The 22,566-nt window shown below is 40.7% G+C and overlaps 2 protein-coding genes across 3 annotated transcripts in view; one reads left to right on the top strand and one right to left on the bottom strand.

Annotated features, from left to right (window-relative positions):
* mapk8ip2 (mitogen-activated protein kinase 8 interacting protein 2) overlaps positions 1-22,566 on the bottom strand; it is a 28,310-nt gene that overhangs the window by 2,404 nt on the left and 3,340 nt on the right. Inside the window, exons 2-13 of one of the 2 annotated variants that reach the window (XM_034879889.1) lie at positions 12,531-12,636; positions 6,692-6,931; positions 6,510-6,585; positions 5,755-5,856; positions 3,051-5,232; positions 2,706-2,914; positions 1,848-1,923; positions 1,018-1,190; positions 814-923; positions 572-694; positions 375-445; positions 184-282 (exon numbers count right to left, since the gene is read on the bottom strand). In XM_034879889.1, coding sequence (XP_034735780.1) covers positions 184-282; positions 375-445; positions 572-694; positions 814-923; positions 1,018-1,190; positions 1,848-1,923; positions 2,706-2,914; positions 3,051-5,232; positions 5,755-5,856; positions 6,510-6,585; positions 6,692-6,931; positions 12,531-12,636 — 3,567 coding nt within the window. Of the gene's footprint in view, positions 1-183; positions 283-374; positions 446-571; positions 695-813; positions 924-1,017; positions 1,191-1,847; positions 1,924-2,705; positions 2,915-3,050; positions 5,233-5,652; positions 5,857-6,509; positions 6,586-6,691; positions 6,932-12,530; positions 12,637-22,566 lie in introns of both variants that reach the window. The other variant, XM_034879888.1, reaches the window with a different exon arrangement.
* Positions 14,387-17,297, top strand: LOC117949579 (gastricsin-like). The gene is made up of 9 exons (XM_034879953.1): positions 14,387-14,467; positions 14,627-14,768; positions 14,901-15,018; positions 15,374-15,492; positions 15,757-15,956; positions 16,089-16,205; positions 16,338-16,485; positions 16,753-16,848; positions 16,962-17,297. The coding sequence occupies exons 1-9, from the start codon at positions 14,412-14,414 to the stop codon at positions 17,127-17,129; spliced, it is 1,164 nt and encodes a 387-aa protein (XP_034735844.1). The 5' UTR covers positions 14,387-14,411; the 3' UTR covers positions 17,130-17,297.

The raw sequence follows: 22,566 nt of genomic DNA, 5'->3' as shown, positions 1-22,566 counted from the left end.
AGACTACAAAGGCAAACCATCAAAGCGCTATATATATACATCTATATATAAATATACAGTATATTTATATGTTAAATCAAACAAACGCACAGAAACACAAAAGAAGTAAAAGTAAAGTCACTACTGTGCCTTAGTATACCTTTGTTGTAGTGTAATTGATATAATAATGTAATTTGGACTCACCCAACACACTCTGCTACAGGCCGCATGGACTCCTGGGATACAAACACGTGGCAAGCAAATCTGTTCAACATGGGGTGCTTAGTGATAAAGCCAAAGTAGCTGCAGAGAGAAGAAAACAACATGATGAGATCAGTCAGATGTTACACTGAACACTAGTGACAAGGAGGCAGAAAATCAATGTGTTTGTTTACCAGTTGTTCCTCGGATGGCATCCACAGAACGAGATGTTCTTCATCTGGAAGAAGTGACTACATCTGTCATACTAAAGATGGGGCGCAAGAAGAAAGCATTAAAGCATTAATGTAACTTGCTATTCATACTAGAGGGACAATTGACTTTAAATGATTGTCTGAATAATTGATTGATTAATTTTTTCATTTGTCCATACCTCATCGAGGGTGTCATATTCATCCTCCAAACTCATTATCAGTTTCACTCCTTGCAAGCTAATCTCCAGCTCACACAGAGAAGGAGGTCGCACATGTACTGTCCGTTTCCTTGATATCGCAATCTAAAATAAATATATGATATTTGCATGTCAAAACAACTTCCTTTAATGGTTCATACAGTGTAGCATACATGCTTGTGTCTGTTTTGTGCCATTGTTTTGCTGTTTTCCACTTAGCTCACCTTCTGCATGGCAGCACAGAGAATGCCGTTGCCTTGGTGATAAGGTACCTCAACAGACCCCAAAAACTGAACGCTGAAAGTTTCAATCCATGCTGGATTTCTTTTCATGCCTACAGAGTGCAATGTAGAAACACACAGAACATGTGATTGTTCTTACCATCACAGTGAGAAAAAGGAAACGACATTAGAAATCTATCAACTCACCCAACAGCTCCTTTGACTGGCCTATGACCTCATGGGCATAGAAAGCAGGAAAGATGCCCCTCTCCCCTGTCCGCATGTTATAGCCTCGGTACCAGTAGTCATCTTCTTCTTCCTCCACATACAAAGGATCATCCACGTCCAGCTCCAGCTCATCTGCATGTCTGGGGATGAATCTGCAGAGAGCAGCAGAGAGGGAGATGACAAAAAAGAACTCTGTTGAATGTTGTGTCCTTACATGGTATCCCTGCTGCTGGGTATCCTATAGCCGGGAGTTCATTCAATCAGGAAGCATCTGTTTGGGTTTCAGTTGTCTCCCATTGGGGAGCAGAGAGAAAAGAGAAATGAAACAACTGACAGAGAAGGGGTTGGATGTAGGGAGACAGAGCTCTAAATGTTGTGTACATGATGTACTTACTGAATACAAACTTATAAATGCACATCATGTACACATACACAAGAGAAGTGCATTTAGTGTTCGCCCTCGCTCTTGCACACACCCAAGGACAGAAACGGGAAATCTCATGTGATTATTATTGGTCACCCTGCAGCTCTCGAACCCAACTGTAGCTTGGACATCTGTTCTCCTCTCTTACATGATTAGGAAAAGTTGCTTTGTTTATCTCCCCAAGGGCCTTTTCTCCCAGACACAAACTAGTAATTTGCAGCTAATGGCATTCACATTGTTTTCCACCATCCTGTTTCTACAATCGCTGAAAACAATTGGGCGCATTTCTTGCAATATTTTATTATGTATATGGTTTTTGCTGCAATTCACATTGCCCCCACTGATGTCCCATTATCAAAAATGAATGTACTGTAGATTGTCTTACCTGTAGACTGCTCTGTGTGTCTGGTCCCTCTCCTCTCCATTGATGGTACAGGAGAAAAGTCCAAATGACTCTGTGCCTAAGTGGCAAACATATGTCTGTTAGACCTTTTTATTGTCCTGAAAACTGCCTCTTTCAAATAAAACTGAAAGCTAAATGTCAAAAACAACATACACTGAATAATCTAATGTACTTTTTTTGTTGGAGGAACATTCTCAAGTAAACTTTGTTTGAGGTAGTCTAAATGGGTGCTCATTAGATTTGTCAAAAATAAACGAAGAAAGCCTTTGTAATGTCCCTTTCATTATGCAAATCACCCTTTATTAGGGATATGAATCTTGAAGCGAGAGCACTGATTGATGATGGATGTACTGGGCGGCAGAGCCCTCCTGTTGTGCGGGTTCCCTGTCAAATTTAGATCACATGTTAATGTATGATGCTGACAGTGATGAGTTAAACCCTAATGTAGTATATTATAAAGATAACCGGTACAGTGTATTTACATTAGCTTAAGTTAAAGGAATTATTCCACATTTTGAGAAATGCACATATTGACATTCTGGCTGAGAGTTACTGTAGATGAAGAGTGGTGATGAGTAAGCTTTAGAATCAGAATGGATGTTTCCCCCATGCTTTTAGTCTTTGTGCTAAGTTAAGCTAACATCTCCTGACCAATGTCATATTTATTTTAAAGATATGAGAGTGTTTCTTATCTAACTCTCGGAAAGAAAGAAAATATGTGTATTTTCCAAAATCTCAAATGATTCCTTTAATTTCTTAAATTATATCTTTGATAGCAAGTACATATCTGAGAGTTTTCCAGAAGGGTGCAGGGTCTGAACAGCATTGTGGGCGACTTACTGGAGGAGCGGGAGGTGCTGTTGACGAACACATTGAGGAACTTCTTAGAGAATGGGAGGTCAGCCTCAGGGGATGAGTCCTCAGAAGAACTGAGAAGTTCTGGCCTCACATCCTCATCATCGCAACCATAGTCCACCCCTCTCATCCCCAAAGGCTCTTCGTCACATAGCGTGGAGAGCTCACTGTCATCACTCAATACGGAGGTGCACCTGAGAGGACAGGGTTAGTTGGTACTGTAAGATTACTTGATTTACCACTCAATGGCACACCCTAAAGAAAGTAATTTTAACACAGACACACATGCTCGATTTTCGCACATTTCACACACTGATTGTCAGAGCATACCTTCTGAGACTGACTAGTTCCAGCGTAGTATTCTCATCCACCACCAGCGTGTACTTCATGGAGTCATATGCAAGTCCATCATCTTCATTTGGCTGCCTCAGAGCCAGATCCTTCTCACAAAGTGGCAGGTCATGGTCAGATATGAGATGGTCTTGCACACTAGAATCAAGGGGTGGTGAACTATCAAGCTCTAAGTCACTTCCCCTGTATGACACCTTCCGCAAGCCATCCAGGAATGGGTAAGAGTCTCCTTCGTCCTCCTCTTCTTCATTGTCCGTGGAGTAGGTGAGGCTGAAGCAACGGTTAGTCTGGGCAGTGGGTATGTCTAGTGTCAGGCTTTGTTTAACTTCAGTGATACGCTCAAGAGACGCTGAGGAACGACTCGTTGGCCTGGGCTCAGTCTCTCTTCCTTCGTCCTTGTCGCTGACCACACTCTCACTAAGGCTTGGTGAGTCCAGATCCTTCCTTCCCTCTAGCATCATCAAGTCATTGTTGGGCTCTTCATCTTGCTCCTGTTTCCTGGTGTTCTTGGATGGTTTGTCTGTGAAATTCTTCTCAAAATCTTTAGTGGTATCCAAGGAGTTGAAATTGATTGCACAGCGCTCCAAGATCACAGGGTTTACGGTGTCACGGTTGTTTATATACAGACAGGGATTCATCATTGCTCCTTCTTTTGAAGACTCCACACACTTCCTCCTCTCTCCTTCATTCTCTTCTTCCTCTGATCCCTCCATCTCTGCTTTCTTTTCTTGGTCCTCATCATTGAAACCATCTCCATCTCCAATGTCTGAGGATGGTGAGATGGTGTCTGACACGGACACCTTCCTCTTGAAGCAGTCTTCAGGACAACTGATTGGGTACGAGCCCTCTGAAATCATCCTGTTAACCAGGTTGCTGAGTAGCCATGGTGAGTCAGAGTTCTCGCTCAGGTCGTCTTCACTTTCTGATTCGGAGTCTCCCTCACTGGTTCCATCATATTCATCTGCATTGGGCAATAGCCTGGGTCCCACTGGCAGGTAGAAGGAGCGTTTGAAGCTTTCTAGACTGTGGTCTGGTTCTATCTGCAGTACCATCTGTCTTGACATGCTGTCGTCACATTGTTGGGCTGGAGGCAAAGTTTCATCTGGGTCAGCCTGGTGTTCAAAGGACAGCTCATCGTCCACATTCTGCAACCCTATCAGAGCTTGACCATCATCATAGGACTCCGGGGGAAAGATGGGAGAGTCAACAGGGGATGGGGTAGCAATAGTGGGTGAGGGTAGAGGGGAAGGAGAGGGAAGAGGAGACCCTTCTTTGATTGGGTCAGGCTGTCCCAGGAGTAAAGAAACTTTCAGTCCCACAATGCCACTGTCTTGCTCCAACTCTGTGTCCAGGTCCAGTTCCTGGTCTGACGTAGGCGAGCTTGCCTCCTCAATGGAGTTGGTGAGGTGAGACGAGCGTCCACTGCTGCTGTCATCACTTGTCAGGTCAAGCTCCGTCTCTGAGATAGAGGAGATCATGTTGGAGACCACAGGACCTCCACAGGCAAACGCTGCCTCCAGCTCCCCTTCCACATCAGAATCAGAACCTGGAGAGCTGAGGTCCTTGTCCTGGTCCGAAGTCATATAACCCTGCTGGTTCATGTCTGCTATCCCTGGGTCTGAGGATGGAGAGGTGGAGTCGTTAGCGACTCCCTCCAAAGCAGAAACTGCTGCATCAGAATTGTTGGACCGGTCAATAACGTCTGAGTGGCTGTTGGCCATAAAGCTGGAGAAGGCGGCAGGTTCAATGCAGGGGAATTCCACGTAAGTCGACTGATTCTCCTTACAAACCATATCGTAAGTCTCCTTACACATGAACTCCACCTCAAAGTCCTTCTCCAGCTCCTCATCAGAGAAGGGTGTATCGGCGCCATCGTTGGCTCCCATGGGTGCAGTTGATGACAAGCAGCGACTTGTTCCATCTGGGTCTAGCTCGTTCTCCGGCTCCACACCAGACTCACTGGTGATTGTGTAAGTGTCGGTGGCACGCCGGTTTGAGTGTTTGTAGTTGTGGTCGCTGTTAAGGTCGTGGTCCACCTCGGTGTCCGAACACTGTGAGTGCTCATCTACAGAAGGTACTCTGGCTGTCTGGACTGAAGGGTCTACTTTTGATTCAGTGACATCACCAGAGAAAGGGTAGGACTTGTGTTGACCAAATGAGCCTGGGAAAATAAAAAGGTGGGGTGAAACAAGAAAGGCAATGGAAGATTGAAAGAACAGGATGAAATATGAAGAAGATGATTTAGAGAATGCATGAAGAGAAAGGAGACAGGTCAGAAGAGATGCAAAGACATTTGGAAAATTAAAGAGAGATTATAAAAAGAAAAGTTCATAATCCGTTTACTTTTTTAAAGGATGTGGGATGAGCAAATTCAGCAGAAAAAATATCATTAGAAACAAACAAATATGATTTTCCAAAGTATACTGGTGCAATTGGGTTTGTAATATGATGTGTTTTGCTAAACAAATGTAGTAATACTAGTCAAATTCACATCACATTGTATCATTTCACATCACAGGACTACACGACACTGATGATAATGGAATGAGCTCTAAGCTTGCTGGGCTGGCCTTTTTGTTACCGTATTCGGGCCTCTCTCGTCTGTTGCCCTCGATGTCGCAGAGGAGGGGCCTGTGAGGGGATTGGGGGTTCCCGCCCTCCCCTGCTTGTTTTGGTAGAGTACCTTTGCTCTGAGACCCTGGTGCCTGGGAAACTGGAGAGGCTGGGCACTGGCCTGTCACATGGCTACCATCCTCCAGACATGAGTGGGTTGGAGACAGACGACCTTGAGGTAGAGAAGACATTTATTTACTTTTTTTAATGGTGTAATGCCCGCAGTTGGTAAAGAATCATTCTCTCAAACTTCTTTCAAAGGCAACAGTAAATCTGCCCATCTCAGACAATTATTTCACGAATGTAAAACTTGAAGAAAAAAAAGATAATTAAGAAACTTAAAATACTTTCAAATCTAATATGATGTGCAATGATTGTTGTGGCAAGTTTTCTTTTAAATGTTTTTTGTGTTGAATTTTTCCTTCTAATTACCTGACTTGAGCCAATCCATGTTATTTTCACAAAATACACAACTTGCATTTCATCAGGTTGAATTTAAAGATATTTTATTACATATGATATTTTATTATAATATAGAAAATCATTTGCGGAACCATACACTGAGACTATACGCAGACTATATACTGTATCTGTTATCACTCATTAGAACATCCCTAGGTGATTCAGCTAATCAATTACTGTTGGGTAAGAAATTTAATCTGACATAGGTATAAAAAAAAATTTGAAATTAATTTCTTCTCCAAAGATTTACCAAAATATTGTCAATCAAAATAAGCAGATGGGGTAGACCAACAAAAGAATATGATGAAAATAAATCTATAGTCCACACTCAAACTTATCACAGATAATTAGTCATGTATTCACCCTGTGAGGTCTTGCGTAAAGAATCTTGCCAGCTTCCTTTCTTTGGGGAGAGACTGCTGTTGTTGTTCAGTGAATCCTTATGAGAGGAGAGCGAGGGAGATTTTCAACAAAGTTGTACAGAGATATACTGTACATAATCTGTGTTCAGTGTGTGTTTGGGACCACAGCTTCAGGCTGCTTACCTGTGACACAGCAGTGGTGAGGTTCAATGTGGTGGGTCTGCTCTTCAGAGTGCCAAGAGTAGGAGAGAGAGGGGGGGAAGCAGAGGGGGACGGGGGTCCATCAGGGTCAACCTCTTCATCTTCTTCCTCTTCCTCCTCATCATCCTCATCTTCATCATCAATCATCTCAAACTCCTGAAAGTCATCCTGGAAGGAGCAGACCGGGTGGTGCATGTCACTCTTCTCCAGAATGAGGGAGTCCTAAGGCAAAGGACAGAGATAGAAAGACAAAAGAGAGAGAGAGAGAGAGAGAGTTTTAATGTGTATACAGACAGTAAAATAAATGCTGTTTTCACACCTTCAGCACCAAAGCAGCAGAGGGGAAATGTTATGTAGTGAGCCAACACAAAGAATAAAGCTGCTACCTTCTATCCACTGCATATTTTTCAGTTTTCATCTAAAAGCTTTTCCAAGAACAGGCCTGTCTAAAAGAGGATTAGAACAAGGAGAACACAGATGGACGACACACAATGTTCTTTGATTACAAAGAGGGCATTTTTAAAACACACATAAAAGCAGTGTAGTGGGCAACTTTGCAACAGAGTTCACATAAACAGCCACAGTACATTTTGCTGATATGTTCTTTCTGTAAACTTGGGTCCTCTGTGTGCAGTGTACACCCATGATTACACTTATATATGTGTGTGTGTGTGTTTTTGTGTGTGTATACATAAGACAGATAAGCTAAGTGCAGCCTTCAGCATCAGCAGTGTTTCCCCCTCCCTGTGAAAAGATAAAGGTGAAAAGGTTGAAACAATTAAGGCTAAGTAAATACAAAGTAACATGGAAAAAATCTAGTCTTGAGGATGGACTGTTTGGAAGAGAAAGGAGGACATGATAATGTGTGTGTAAGACAAAGACGAAACAAAAACACAGGAGAGGCAATGAAATAGGAGTGGATCAATCAGATGTCTCTCAGGTTTCAGTGGTTTACCGGAAAGCAGTGCACTAAATGATTTTGAGGTTTAATAGACCACACCTTCATGTGAAATAGCTCTTTGACACATCTGACAATGTCTGCTAAATAAGTCTGTGACCGGAAAAAAATTGTCACATTGCGGCAGTGTGGAATTGTTTAATCTTTCCCCTTCATTCAACCTTACAAAGGTGAGATCACACCAACACCATCTCCCCTGATCAGCCTAAAAACTTTGAGTAATAAGGCCTTTCTCATGCTAATATTACTGTAATAAAAGCTGATTCATCCTGGTCAGAGTGCACAGACATTACCACAAACATTTGTGGCTTATTTTTCTTCTGATTATCTCTTCCCTTCTTTAAAGTTGACAAAGCAACACAATTATTGATTTATCTGGTTTACAGTTTGAGCAACGCAGCAGCTTCTTTGCCTTTCAGTGCAGACTCGTTAATGGAGGAACCGCAGCTCACCCTCTTGCCCATCCAACACAATTCTGCTGACGCCTGGTGCATCCACTTTATGCCAGAGCAACAGAAATCAACTCTCAATCTATTACCCAGAGAGTACACATGAATATGTATACTTATTTCTAATTAATATATCTATTTTTTGTTTTTTTAGCTGTTAAGGTATTTTGAAAGGAACTGTGTTTTCACATGTGTTAAGAAACCTTTAAATCAATCAATATAGGCATTCTCACTTCATGATCTACTGCCAAGATTCATAATGTTGTTTTCTTACACTAACCCATCATAATCCATCACTGGGTATATGTGACCTATGACTCTATGGCAGGGTAAAAATCCAAAAATCCATCAGCAGGGTTGTGAAAATGCCACACCTGTCTTGGAAAATAACCTGCATTGTCAGGAGACATCCTTTAGCGAGGGCCACCTGACAGACTCAAAGAAAATGAGAGAACTATAAATAACAGCTGTGCATTGGCGAGAATCGATCTCCATAGTCTCCAAGTCCCAAGGACATCTCTGTCACTAAGCAGACTTATGCTGGCACAGGGAGGTGTTGTGAATGAGTTTAGCTCTTACACACACAGAACCACTGGCGATCATAACTGCAGTCAATGGAAACTAAATTAGTCTCAAGTTGAAACTTTCTTCTTTGTATCATACAAACTGCCAAAATGCGTACAATCTGTACTGCTCCACATTCATGCACACACTTGTGAACTCTGAACAGCTCTTCTAAAGACTTACATTTATTCAGTCATTTCTGCTAATCAGCAGCTTATTGAGGCAGGGACTCTGGATGCAGATCAGTCGGCAAAGAGATGACGCTAGGACCAAAACTTGGAGTTTTATCCTGTTAGACAGTTGTGTGAAACGTCATAACTGGCATACACATTTTTGAGTTATGGCCAAAAACGCATTTTGTGACGTCACATTGATCTTGACCTTTGACCGCTGAAATTTAATCAGTTGGGTGGGTGTTTTGTGCCAAATAGGGTTAGGGTAAGATTCCCTCCAGACCTACAGATGGACAACCTAAAAACATAATGCCTTACGCCATGACTGTCTCCAGCATGGATGCATATAAGGATTAACACAGAGCAGCTTTTGGATCATGAATTGGGAGACCACAGGCTTGTCCAGCAATGGTAATTCTATACAACCTACTGCGTCTGCTGCTGCACATCAGAAGAAAGTCACATGGCAGCTCCACTATGCGGCACTGTCCTCAGCAGTTGGCTTCAGGTTGAACAGCAGGGCCATCTTGCTTACTGAGTGTACTAGCTGACAGAGCAACGCACTTGACAAATGAGAGAAACTGAGGACATGATCCTCAAGTGATCACCTATGTAGATCTCACAGAAGAGGAGTGGAGGCTGAGAAAGAAGTGGTATTTTACTTTAACTCCTAACAAGCAGTGGGGTCAACAGAAAACAGGAAGGGTCTGGTAAAGTTACAAAAATCCTAGCGGAAACCAAATACAACCGATTGACCATGAATCCAGTGCTGCCCGAATACTGCAGCTGTGCAGGAGTTAAATATTGGCTGTGTGAGTATTGCAGCCAGGTATTGGATTAGGTGTTGTATTTTGGATCTTTTTCAGTGCATAAATTACTGGCTACATATTCACTGGTGCATGATTGACACCACATACACCTGCAAAACCGTTAGTCTTGTATACACTCAGGCAGTACTGCTACAACAATTGAAAAAAGGGAAATTATTTACTATTTACTACATTTATACTCTTTTCACATCTAGCTCACAGTATGATCATAGATAAAGGTATGACGTAATAATCATTATAATCCCAAATGTATCTCTCACATTTACTTTGTTTGTACAATGACAGTATGACTTGTGTCTGTGTGTGGATGCATGTCTGCCATCTTAAAACCCATTAACATCTGGGTAAATTTTATGACGGAGTGTATGACAGATGTCAATTAGCCTACCATTAATAGAAACCACCTAGTGTACAATGGCCTCCATCTATCAGTGTATTTCTCAATTTCCATATTTTTAACTAGCACTACGTAGAGACACAGATACACCATTCCTCTGTCACACACTGAATGATGCATGTGCTCATGGCGTTTAATTTGGGCTATAGAGAAACTGAGATGGATGCTAGAGAAACAGAAAGTGAAGAATCATGGGCTGGTCATGGCAGAACGCAGCAGGGTGTGTGTGTGTGTGTGTGTGTGTATGTCTGTGTGGGGAGTAAAGATTCAGACAAAAAAGGGAGGGTCTCCCTCCATTGTGGTCTCTGTGCTGGTTGATATTCTGGAAAAAAATAGTTAAAGGTCAAGGAAAAAAAACAAATCACACAGTTGAAAATACATTCTCAAACCTAATCCCCTCTGACATAATGGATGGAAAGGAAAGCCTGACTGGGAAATGCTATAGCATTTTGGCATTTGGCCAGCAATTACCATTTCTCAGAGGTTTATAAAACCAGACATTGATGACAAACGCATGTGAACGATCTTTAATTGCCTGTCTTCAGCTCTGGATGACATAACAAGCTACTTTTTAAGTATGTGTCTATTTGTTTTTTTCACATATAGTATGTGTGTGCTCCTGTCAAAAAAAGCTAAGTACCAATTTAAAGGCTTATGCAGATCAAGACCTGAACCCCATAACGAATTAGAATTAATCAGAGCTGGGGATTGGGGCCGGAGCATAATCTCACTGTTTAATTTGGCTGTTCTTTCTACACATCAAAGACATACTGCCCAATATGGCTAAAGCACACTGACAACAAAACAAATGCCATTCTCTTAATCAGCAGAGTATAAAGCATGAGGGAGGGACCGCTGCTGCTGATGAGCTGAGAGAGTGTCACCCAACCGACTGATGCAGGCAAAATCAAATACCATGCGTAATACCCTTTGCACAAAATTCTCTATCTCACCTTTCATTTTCTGTGATTTAAATGTACACGCACACACTCAGAGGGCATCTGGGTGTCTGTCCCATCCATCCCATGTCAGCAAGATTACTTCCTGTGGGCAATGATGCAACGTAAAAAGGACCAACACTATCACTGCTGTGCGCTTTTTTGATTGTAAGGTGAGCCGTCACAGCCTTTGCTGATGTGTATCTGATGTTTGTGTGTGTGTCTGTGTGTGTGAAGACATGTGGAACGGAGAGAGGAGGAAAAGGACACTGATGCATGGTCTGCATTGCCTCTCTGGCACAAAAGAAATTAAATCTATCCTTTTAAATTCTCTCTTACTGGGAAGGTTTCCTCACATACTATGCGAACACAGCTTTGCTACAGAAGGGCTGCTAGCGATCCATAATGTGTTTTTTTTTGGTGGATTATTGTGGAGGAAGCAAAATATCTAGCACAGATTTATACTGAGAGCTTAACCCACAGAAGCAACCATTCCTGAGCTAAATCCCGGTTTCCAGTCACCTCGGCAGTAAGAGAGAGAGAGAGAGAGAGAGAGAGAGAGAGAGAGAGAGAGAGAGAGAGAGAGAGAAAGAGAGAGAGAGAGGTGAAGAAAGCATTGCTTTAAGGGGGAAAGGGAGTGGAGAAGTGGTGAAGAGCAATGGGGAGGGAATCTGAGCTCTGTGTCCGATCAGGGAGGGAAGGGAAGACACATGGGAGGGAAGGAGGATGAGAGGGAGGGACGTTGTCTCTGCATAGCAGCAAACTGCACTGGGTCACCCACCCTGTGCTGCAGCCGTGGTTCCAAGCCACCAGCATAAAACATTTACATCCCACAGAAGGGAGAGGGTGAGAAAGACAGAAAGAGAGAGAGGATATGAGAAAATAGTTCTTAAAAATTGTGTAATTAAGGTCTATGCTAGTCGGACATGTGGGAGGATGCAGCTAATGATTACATTATTTGCGAATAGTTCCTAACACAGTCTTAGTGGAAGTGCTACTTAAAATTTCTTTTATATGCCGTGGAGTTTAGTGAATGTATGCGGTTGGCTCAGATCCAGTGTGTATAATGATTTGTATGATTATTGGAATACATGTAGGAGGCGTCACAATGTTTACCAAAGCCACGCATGATTCTCATTTTGCCGTTGGTATTATAATATGGATATCAGAGGCTTATGACTGGGACAATTAATGTGCAATGTGCAAATAAGCAGTTCTCAACACTATATACCTATGCAAACCAAGCCAGTCTCTATCTTTCTAGGTGTAACCTTAAGTAAATAATACTTGTCAACTCATTATACTATAGCATGCTTACATTTTCTCTCCTGTCACTGCAGAGCAGCAAGACATATATTGCCAAAATTGGTAGAAAATAGATAAATAGGTTCCATTTCAAAAGGTTTACGAAACGTACAAAACCTTCACGTATTTGAGACACAAAGCGCAAGAGATGCAAGGAAAGAAACATTTCAGTAAAAGAAACCACATAACAACAAAAGAGGGCCCCACCTTCTCATAAGGATCAGAGTCATAGTTGAGTCCAATCCCACAGTCATCCGTGATTTCAGAGAGATCTTCATCATCAAACTCCTCCAGGCTGATGTCGTGGGCTGGCCTGGAAACACATGAGAGACAGTATATGAAGGGAATTTCTCATTGATTTATGCCCACACACTGAGATCTGCTCTAGGGAAACCTGTTTTAACTCATGGTCTGTCACTGTCTAGCCGGGTCTCAGTCACATAAACTGGACAACACCCACCCACTTCCTCTACCTCATTTTCCTTAACAAACCACACTAACAAAGGGACACATTTCATTAGTGTGGAATGACAACAGCAACACATACAGTACTGCCATTACATTTCACATTAAGTTGGCTGGGTCATGTCATATGAGCTGTGGATGTTAAAAAAAGAGTATGTACAGCAGCAGCACATTACCGCAGGGAAGTGATGTATTTGTAATGAGCTGTGGCATTGCATGTTTCCTTGATTAGGCTCTATCTTCTCTTTGCCCCATTAGTTTCAGCAGGCTCAAAGTTCTACAGTAGTTAGTTTGCGTTGTGTTGAAGGAAATGCTGCATTGCAGCTTTCCTACTAAGAAAAGGGCATTCCACATATTACGTATGGAGGTGAGTTTACATCACACAGTCATATAGTCTACCAAGTATTGGTCCCTTGGAGAAAACGAGGACATGCTGATAAATCTAAAAGTTTAAAAAAGAGGGTCGTGAAAAAGCCATTGTAAAAAGCCATCAGAGTGTCCCAATGCTAATGGTCTGCTTTAATGTATAGCAAGTGCTACTAACAGAACATACAGGGAAAATGCAATGCTAAGCATGGCGGATGCATTAAAGTGTAAAAAAAGGGGTTTTGAGGTTACGAGAATGCAATTAAACTTACATGAAAGAAATGTTGCCTGTTTTAAGCCTATGGTTCACTACTACTGGTTAAGTCAAAGCACAAAAAGCTAAAATCAATTACATGAACACATTTTCCTTTTAACTGCATGCCCTTAAGCGTATCATATAAAACAACTATCAAATGTAAACATTATTAAAAGTCATGATAAGCTGAATGGCACAAAAGGTTTCGATAAAATTGTGTGGTTAGGCTGCAACTGATACTGAAGCCTTGATATAACACATTCCTTTTTCATTTGCGGAAAATTAATGTTCCACACAAACAATTAGGCTTGAACTTACTGTTGATATATGTTTTTATTTGGACACAATTGTACTAACGCTACAACTTGAGGATTTCAAACAGCATGCAGAAAATCTCAGGGATAACAACAGAAAGCTCTTCTTACTAAAGGCTAGAAATAAATTCATAATCCAAACTCAAAGTCATAGCTCAGTACTCAGCACCAACTTCTTTAAAGACAAGAAGAAAAGACACATTAATCAAACTTCGTCATATACATTTTTTAGACCAAACACTGATTCTTACAATTTGTATTTGTATTTGGTTTTTGTGTAAAACAAGAAATATTTATTTATGCTACACCGAACATTTAGGATCATGGGACAGTAGAATTTAAGTTAAAGTGCCAAATTTAAATACACGAGTTATTTAATGGTGCCACTGTATTATTTCATTGGATGTGCCCAAATGAATAACATCTCATTTTGTCCGTGTTTTATCATATGTGTAATTTAGAGGTTTTGGGCTGTTTGTGGAGTGCGGCTAACACAAGAGGTTTGGTGTGTAAATTAAGTTTGTAGCTTTAAAGATAAGTGCTCTAAGGGTCACCTTGTCTGAACTGATATGACTGAAGGTTTGATAACAGTCTGGATGATATGATCCTAAACATGTGTATATAAAGCCTGTTCAGACTCAAGCAGAGTTGTATCCATCCAGGAGCGCTGTGTGTACAGGAGGGATCATGAAGAGTCTTGTTGCTGTTTTGGTCTTTGTGGTGCTCGCAGAGGGACTTGTCAGGTATGGAAACTTTCTCTTTGTATTTCTCAATTCTGTGCCTCTTTGGTAAAGAAAAAAAAAAAGAAAAAAAATTCCCAGAGAGCAAAATCATACTATTGAAGGCTTACAACTAAAGTGACTTAAAGTGAAAGTCATAGTTTTTGCTTCCTACTTCCTCAGGATCCCTCTGCAGAAGCACAAGTCCATGCGTGAGGCCCTGAGAGAGAAAGGGATTACGCTGCCTTACCAGGATCCGGCTCTCAAGTACCAACCTGATGAGTTTGCTGGCTCTGCCAACATGTACATCAATAACTACGCTGATGTAAGAAATCCTAACAGCACTTGTACATACTGTTGCACTGCATGTTTATGAAATCATTGACTGACTGATGGGTTTGTACTATCTTTAATTCTGTTCCTCCCGTTCTTTACCTTCAACCAACGTTTTGCACAGACCACGTACTTTGGCGCCATCAGTATTGGAACCCCCCCCCAGTCCCTCCAAGTGCTGTTTGACACTGGCTCTTCCAACCTGTGGGTGGACTCCACCTACTGTAACACTCAGGCCTGCAGTGAGTACAAACCAACAGGCTTTTGCTACAAAATAACTCATCTGTCACACTGTCATAGAACATGTTTGCATGTGAGGAACTTTTTCAGAGGACTTAAAGCTTATATAGGCCAAGCGTACAGAGCTAGTCAAGTGATTACATATCGCACATACATGGGATTTAGAGTTCTAGTGTAATCACAGGCATGTCACTAAGCATATTTGGTCTTTGGGGAGCGTCAGACACTGTGTTAGTTTATATTCAGCTCCTGATTTCTATACTAGTGAATAATCAGTATGTCAAAAGGCTTTGCAATGCATGACGACATGTTTGTGGAAATGGCTTCAGAGAAAATCCCAATCTATGCCATTTGCAGACGCACACACAAAGTATGACCCCCAGCAGTCGTCTACCTTTTCTGCCAATGGACAGAGCGTCTACCTACCCTACGGAGCTGGAAGCCTCTATGGGGAGTTGGGATATGACACAGTCAATGTGAGTCAAAACAAATCATTCAAACAAAGTACATCAGTTAAATAAAACACTAGAGTGGAGTGAGTACTATCCGTTTTCTGTTCGATTTATGTACAGTGTTGCATTAGTGAAAAGAAAGAAAAGAAGAAGAAATGAACTAGCAGAATCATTGAAATGATTTATAGAATCAACAAAGGTTTACCCCATTCATGTCTTGACGTTGCTGTCTACAGTCATATAGGCTGAAACTCTTACTAATTGTATTGGTTTGTTTTGGACCCATAGGTAGGTGGCATTGTGGTCACTAATCAGGAGATCGGTCTGAGCACCCAGGAGCCTAGTCAGCCCTTTTTGGCTGCCAAGTTTGACGGCATCCTCGGTCTGGCCTATCCAGGCATCTCAGCTGGAGGACAGACTCCTGTCATGGACAACATGATTTCTCAAAACCTGCTGAATGCCGACATATTTGCTTTCTACCTGTCCAGGTGACACAAGAGATCTACTGAGTAGTGTAAAACATGCATCAGCACATACAGGACATACTGTACTGTCTGAAAGATTACTGTATATCCACACGGAGAGCTTACAGCTAAGTTCTGGATTGTTGTCTGGTTTAGGGGAGGGCAGCAGGGCAGTGAGCTCTCTTTTGGAGGAGTGGACAACAGCATGTACCAGGGCCAGATCTACTGGACCCCTGTCACCGCTGAGACCTACTGGCAGATTGGCGTTCAAGGGTCAGTGCTTTCAACTTTCATCAACGTGAAAAGCAATTGCTTTTCTGTACAGTATAGCTTCCTATGTGAGCGATTCATTTTGTGTCCTAATATGACTGCATGAAAATCTTTGGCATGTGTTGTGCCTTGCAGATTCCAGATTAATGGCCAAGAGACCGGCTGGTGCTCTCAGGGCTGCCAGTCCATTGTGGACACTGGAACCTCCCAGCTGACAGCTCCAAGCCAGCTCATGGCTAACATCATGCAGGCCATTGGTGCTCAGCAGAGTCAATATGGAATGGTAAGACAAATAGAGAAACAGACAGACATATGAAAGTAAGCCACCATTGTTATTGCCCATAAAGATCCATCTCTGTCCGCGGGCTGCACTCATTTAAAAGTAATTATGAGCAGTTAAGGTGAAAGTCACAACACATACCTTACCATGCATACATACCATACAAAAGTGTTATAAGCAGGAATGAAATTAAAACATGTACAAATTGGGCCAGTTTGTTTTGGTCTGTGTTTCTATCATTCTTAAACAGTGTCTCTTTGTTGTCTCCAGTACATGGTGGACTGCAGCCAAGTCAACAACCTGCCAACTCTCAGCTTTGTTATCAGCGGCACTGCCTTCCCTCTGCCTCCTTCTGCTTACATCGAAGTGGTACGTTTTTTAAATGCATGCAGAGTATAATTTGTGCATGTGAACACACTGAATGATTTGTGGGTGTGCGTGCAATGTTATAAACATTTCAACACTCCCGTTTCCACATCCAGCAAAACCAGAATGGATACCAGTTCTGCTCAGTGGGCATTACCCCCACCTACCTGCCTTCCCAGAATGGCCAGCCCCTGTGGATCTTTGGAGACGTGTTCCTCAGAGAGTACTACTCCGTCTATGACCGCGCCAACAACCGTGTTGGCTTTGCATCAGCTGTCTAACTGTCATCAGTGTAACCTAACCTGACCATAAGACTGATCAGATAATGATGAAAAAGTCTGTGTCTACATTTATTGTACATCTTCAAATTGGTAGATTTAATTGGATTTGAACATTCAAAACTTAAACAATGTGTCCATGCAATTGCAGAATAAATTTAAAATGCTCACTTCAAGTGTTTCATTATTTCATTTTTCTAAATTAGGCTGAGAGACACAATACGGGTTTTCTCCCTTAATAATTAACATTGAGTTTGTGTGTGTCTGTGTGTCCAGAAAATGCACCTGTGCATGTTCTTTGCTTTTGAGCACTTGTGTTTGCTCCAGATTAAATGTGATTAAATCAAGATAAATGTTATTTATGAGACAGACAAGACAGTTGTTATTTTAGTAAAATAGATCATATACCGTAGAATAGTGGATTTACAAGTAACTTGCCTTATGTTACTGGTGCCATTGCATTATTGCATTATTCCCGGTGCCAGACATTGTGAGACAACATATTATTTATTACCATTCCTCATCAAATATGAAAATGGTGTGAACCTCGGGTGCGGTTTGTAGATTTGTAACTGGAGCATCAAGATGGTGTCACCACATGGGGACATATGGTCATCAATGAGCTCGTCATCTATTAAAGTCTTCAGGGAATCTGTGTGCGTGTGTGTGTGTTTGCGTGTGTGTGTGTGTGTGTGTGTGTGTGTGTGTGTGTGTGTGTGTGTGTGTGTGTGTGTAATTCACAATGGAAAAACACCACATCAGTGTTATGTTTCTGGATGAATAGTTTGAAGGGAGTGCAATAAGACGCCTGTAGCTTTACAAGTTATAAGGTATACAAGGTATAACTGCGATAGACAAATCAAAATCTTTGTTTGCGTCATAGCACAAAGCCAATTTTCATGGCGACAACAAACAATGCAACCAAATTCCAATGAAATCTGACCAACTGAAACTCAAAGTGAAATGCAAAGCACCGGCTGTGGAGGCTTCAAATGCTGTTTGTGATGCTCTTGTTTTCAAACTAAGTACGCTAATGTCCCAAAATGGAAGTGCTGATGATTAATGTACCTGCACTGTGTTGCACATTTAAATGGCCCAGGCATGCTGACAGTTTCATTTGCCCAGGTTTCATCTGTCTCTCTGCTTCCTTAATGCTTATAGCATGGAAAATGTACAATTACAAAATTCAACCACACCTCAAATATTGTTCGTTACTCTGGGTAATTAGCAGAACATGGTCAACTGTTTTCATAACTGTAGAAAGAATAGTACAAATTACTGTATTTTCAATAAAAACTCCTCATAGTTAAATGTGTGGATTATCCAGAGTAACAGAGTCCCCATTTCAGGAAAAAAAGTTGTTGATTTAAAAAATTAAATAAAATTCAATGTTGTGGGCTCTACAAACAAAATTCCATACTTTTCGCGGTATTATGGTGGAGGCAGAAGTATCAGACAGATTCCCCCAAACTTGGATCAATAAAACCTAAGCTATCTGTGTGGCTACACCACTAACATTGTTGGATGAATATTTTGATGAACTGGTCGTTTATTTCTTGTTATGTTTCCAGACTCCATTTTGTTTTTGTGCTTAGTGTTGGAGTTCTCCTGTAACTCTGCAATGCACAACATAGTTTGGCCCTATATTACCCATAAATTGACATACAAAGACATACAGGTACATCTCTGTAACTGTTTTTTCATCTTCTATCACCTAGTATGTGTTATGTCACTTGCTAAAAAAGTATCCCGCATTATTTCAATTTCAGAATCCATATCACATAGTTAGTGATGCGGAGCAATGTGTTACAAATTATGAGTAATTGTATTCCGTTACAGTTACGATTTAAATAGGTGGTATTTAGAATACAGTTGCATTGTTGAAATCAATGGATTACATGACGATACTTCTCTGTTTTACGAGTTTATTCACTACATTATAAAGAAGGGAAAATGCAACTCCATGCAATTCCCAGAAGCCTCAATACAAAAACAAAACAATTAGCTTTTTGCGTAATAGAGGTTGCCTAGCGATGGAGCCGGAACCGGCACAACAGAGCCAGGGCAGGAATGCATTTCTATCTTGGAAATTTGAAAAGCATTTCACATTAAAGAAAGAACAGAGAGAACTAAATATAATATACAATATGTGCAGTGCAACCTCTGTTTGCCAGCAACCAACCTCCTTTCAGCGTCCAAACTCCACCTCCAACCGGAAGCATCTTAAAGTAAATAGTTTTTTATTAATTAGCCAAGGGTAATTGTCTGCTGTAAATTTAATGGTCACCTTGCCTTGGAATATGTTACAAATTATATTTGTGGGCATGTATTCTGTATTCTGTAACGGAATACATTTTGAAAGTATCCTTCCAAACACTACACATAGTGAGATGTAGCCACCACTGCAGTGTTGACATTACATGTCCATGTTCCTGCTTTGGTCTTTAGACGGCATCCAATTCAGCGTGCAGTTACTGTCACACCACGTTGTGTACCACTCGCTGCTTTTTCCAACAGTGCACTGTGATGCCCCTTGCCTCCAGTCCACCCCTGCTTGTGATCACTCTAAATAATTATGGTTTGAAGGTGAAGGGGAATTATAACTATACCACTCTTCATACAGGACTTGTGCAGAAAATTAACACCTACATCACATCAGTCTCAAACCTATTCTGAATAGTGATATGCTGAGCAAAATGAGAATCCAAGAAAACAAGTCAGCACAAAATCCCCATTCACTGATACCAGTCGGGTTGCTGCAATGGCACACCCAGATTCACTGGCACTGGTGGGGTTTTGCATCCACCTCTGTGTGTCTGCAGCTTCTTCTTTACGTTTTCTCCCTGCCCTTCTCAAACAATCCCTCCAGCCCACATTTGTACTAACAGCTATTCTCTTCCACCTCTGATCCTGTCAAGTCCGGACCAGAAACTGTCAAACCAGCACAATGTCATCTTTGCTTGTCTAATTCTGTATACACACTGACTTCATGTTTATGCATGCAGGGTATCCTTCTTTTGTCCGAAAATAAAATCTCAACTGTCTCATTGAGTTTACTATGAGGTGCCGTTGGTAAAGCGGCTCACACTGAAAATGACAGCAATATTTTGTCACATTTAGCGTCAAACAATGTTTACAAAACTGCTATGAATTACAGAGGGTCCCTTTTTTGCCAAATTTGTCGAATTAGAGATAATTTAAATAGTTAAATCCAAATATTAAATGTTAAATCTAAATATTAAATCTAAAACTAAATGTTAATTCTAAATGTTAAATGTAAGTGTTAAATCTGAACCTAAATGTTAAATCTAAATCTAAATTCCTACATTAAATCTAAACCAAATCTAAATGTTTTGGGTGAAACTTAATATTTAACTAATATGCAAATTCAAAATGCCAAAGTACCAAAATAAATGCCTCAGTGTGTGTTTATAGTGTCAAATAATTGATTAAAACCATATCATCCAGGGAAATGGACTCTTGGACATGAATTATAAAGATAATAACTACCTAAAATAATTAACACGTTTGTAGAAATGTATTTCTGTATTTGAAGAGTACTTTGAGTTTTTAGTGTCACTTTTATGAAGTGTGCGGGATTTATGACCTGTATAGGGGCTGACTTTGGCTGATCTATCATGTTTGTTTGCGTAAAGGCCAGCAAGAGCGTGTCCCCGCCCGCTGTTGCTGTTTAAAAAGTTTGTTCAGCCACCAAGACGACTCTGCCGATGTTCTCGGCTGACGCCAATTCGTTGGACATTTCGCAGAGCGACCATGGCCAACGGTGCCGTACCTGTTTGAGGGCAGGCGGAGATAGGCTAAAAAGGTGACACTAAAAACTCAACGTACTCTTCAAATACAGTTTCTTCAAACATGTTTATTATTTTATGTAGTTATTATTACTATTATCCATATCCAAGAGTCCATTTCCCTGAATGAGATGGTTTTTATTTGTTATTTGACACTATAAAAACACAATGACCCCCTCAAACTTTTATTTAGGTACTTAAGCATTTTAAATTTGCACATAAGTTTAATATTTAGTTTCACCCAAAACATTTAGATTCAACATTTAGATTTAGATTAAACATTTAGATTTAGATTTTACATTTAGATTTAACATTTAGATTGAGATTTAGATTTAACATTTAAATTTAGATTTAACATTTAGATTTAGATTTAACATTTACATTTAAATTAACATTGAGATTGATATATAGATTTAATAGTTAGATTTAGGTATAACACTTAATATTTGGATTCAACTATTTAAAATATTTAATTTAGAATTTGACAAATATTGTTGTATTGTGCAAAATAGTGACCCTCAAAAATTCATAGCAGTTTTTTAAACATTGTTTGAAGCTAAATGTGACAAAGTGTTGCTGTTATTTTCAGCGTGAGCCACTTTACAAACAGCACCCCATAGTTAAGCTTCCTTTTACTTTTGACAATTTTATGACTATGTAGGTGTTATATTTTATTAAGATCATGTACACACTATGTTTTTGAATTATTTATTAATTGTTTAAGTAATTTTTCAAGCAATAAAATTGTATTTATGTTAAAATAGTACAGTAGACTGGATGTCCAAACCAAAGTCAAGAAACTAAAAAAATAAGAATCTGAGAAGAAAACTGACAAAAATACTAAAATAGATACAGATACAAAGGGGGGGAGTTGTGTGTGTCATCTGTAATTAAGCTGCCTTTCAGCCATCAGCACCTGCTCCACGGTGACATCATCATCTTGAAAAGCCAAGGACATTTGATGTGGCTGCTTCTGACTCAATAATGCAATCAATTTCCCAGGCATTCCACCCACCATCAGTCTCACGTAATGTAGAGACACACCCACACGTAAACACACATGAGTCATACATTTAACCTAATGAGGCCCTCTCTGTTGTCTGTGTCAGATCCAAACCTGATGCTAACGCCATCTTTGAACCAAAGACGGACATGATGCATCTCAGAGCAGAGGATTTAATGTTGATTTGTCTGTATTTTGGACTGATGAAGTCATCTGATGTAAAGCAAATGCTGCTGATAGATGGGAAACATTCACTGGTGTCACACTGATGGGAAACAAGTCACATTGACCGCTTAAGTATAATGACTGGAAAAACACCGCAAAGATTGACATGTAAAAACAAGTGTTGGTGGTACACAGAGTGTGAAAGAGAGAGAGAGAGAGAGACAGAGAGAGATGAGATATGAAAGACAGCATGGGGGAGGCAGGGATGGAACGCCAAAGCTAAAATGAATCTGTGTTTGAGTTAAGCCTCTTACATCAATGTTAACCATACCCACCACTCACTCCCCCCCCCCCTCAAAAAGCCTTCAAAGAGTCAAAAGGCAAAAGTGGAACATAGGCCGCTAAACATTTGCAGGAAGGGGGTGGAGGTATAATTAATCAATTATTTTGAAGTAGTCAATTT

This window comes from Etheostoma cragini, chromosome 8 (genome assembly GCF_013103735.1).
Source record: "Etheostoma cragini isolate CJK2018 chromosome 8, CSU_Ecrag_1.0, whole genome shotgun sequence".
Classification (NCBI taxonomy): Eukaryota; Metazoa; Chordata; class Actinopteri; order Perciformes; family Percidae; genus Etheostoma; species Etheostoma cragini.
Note: the sequence above shows the minus strand (reverse complement) of the source record. Positions and strands in the feature narration are given on the sequence as shown.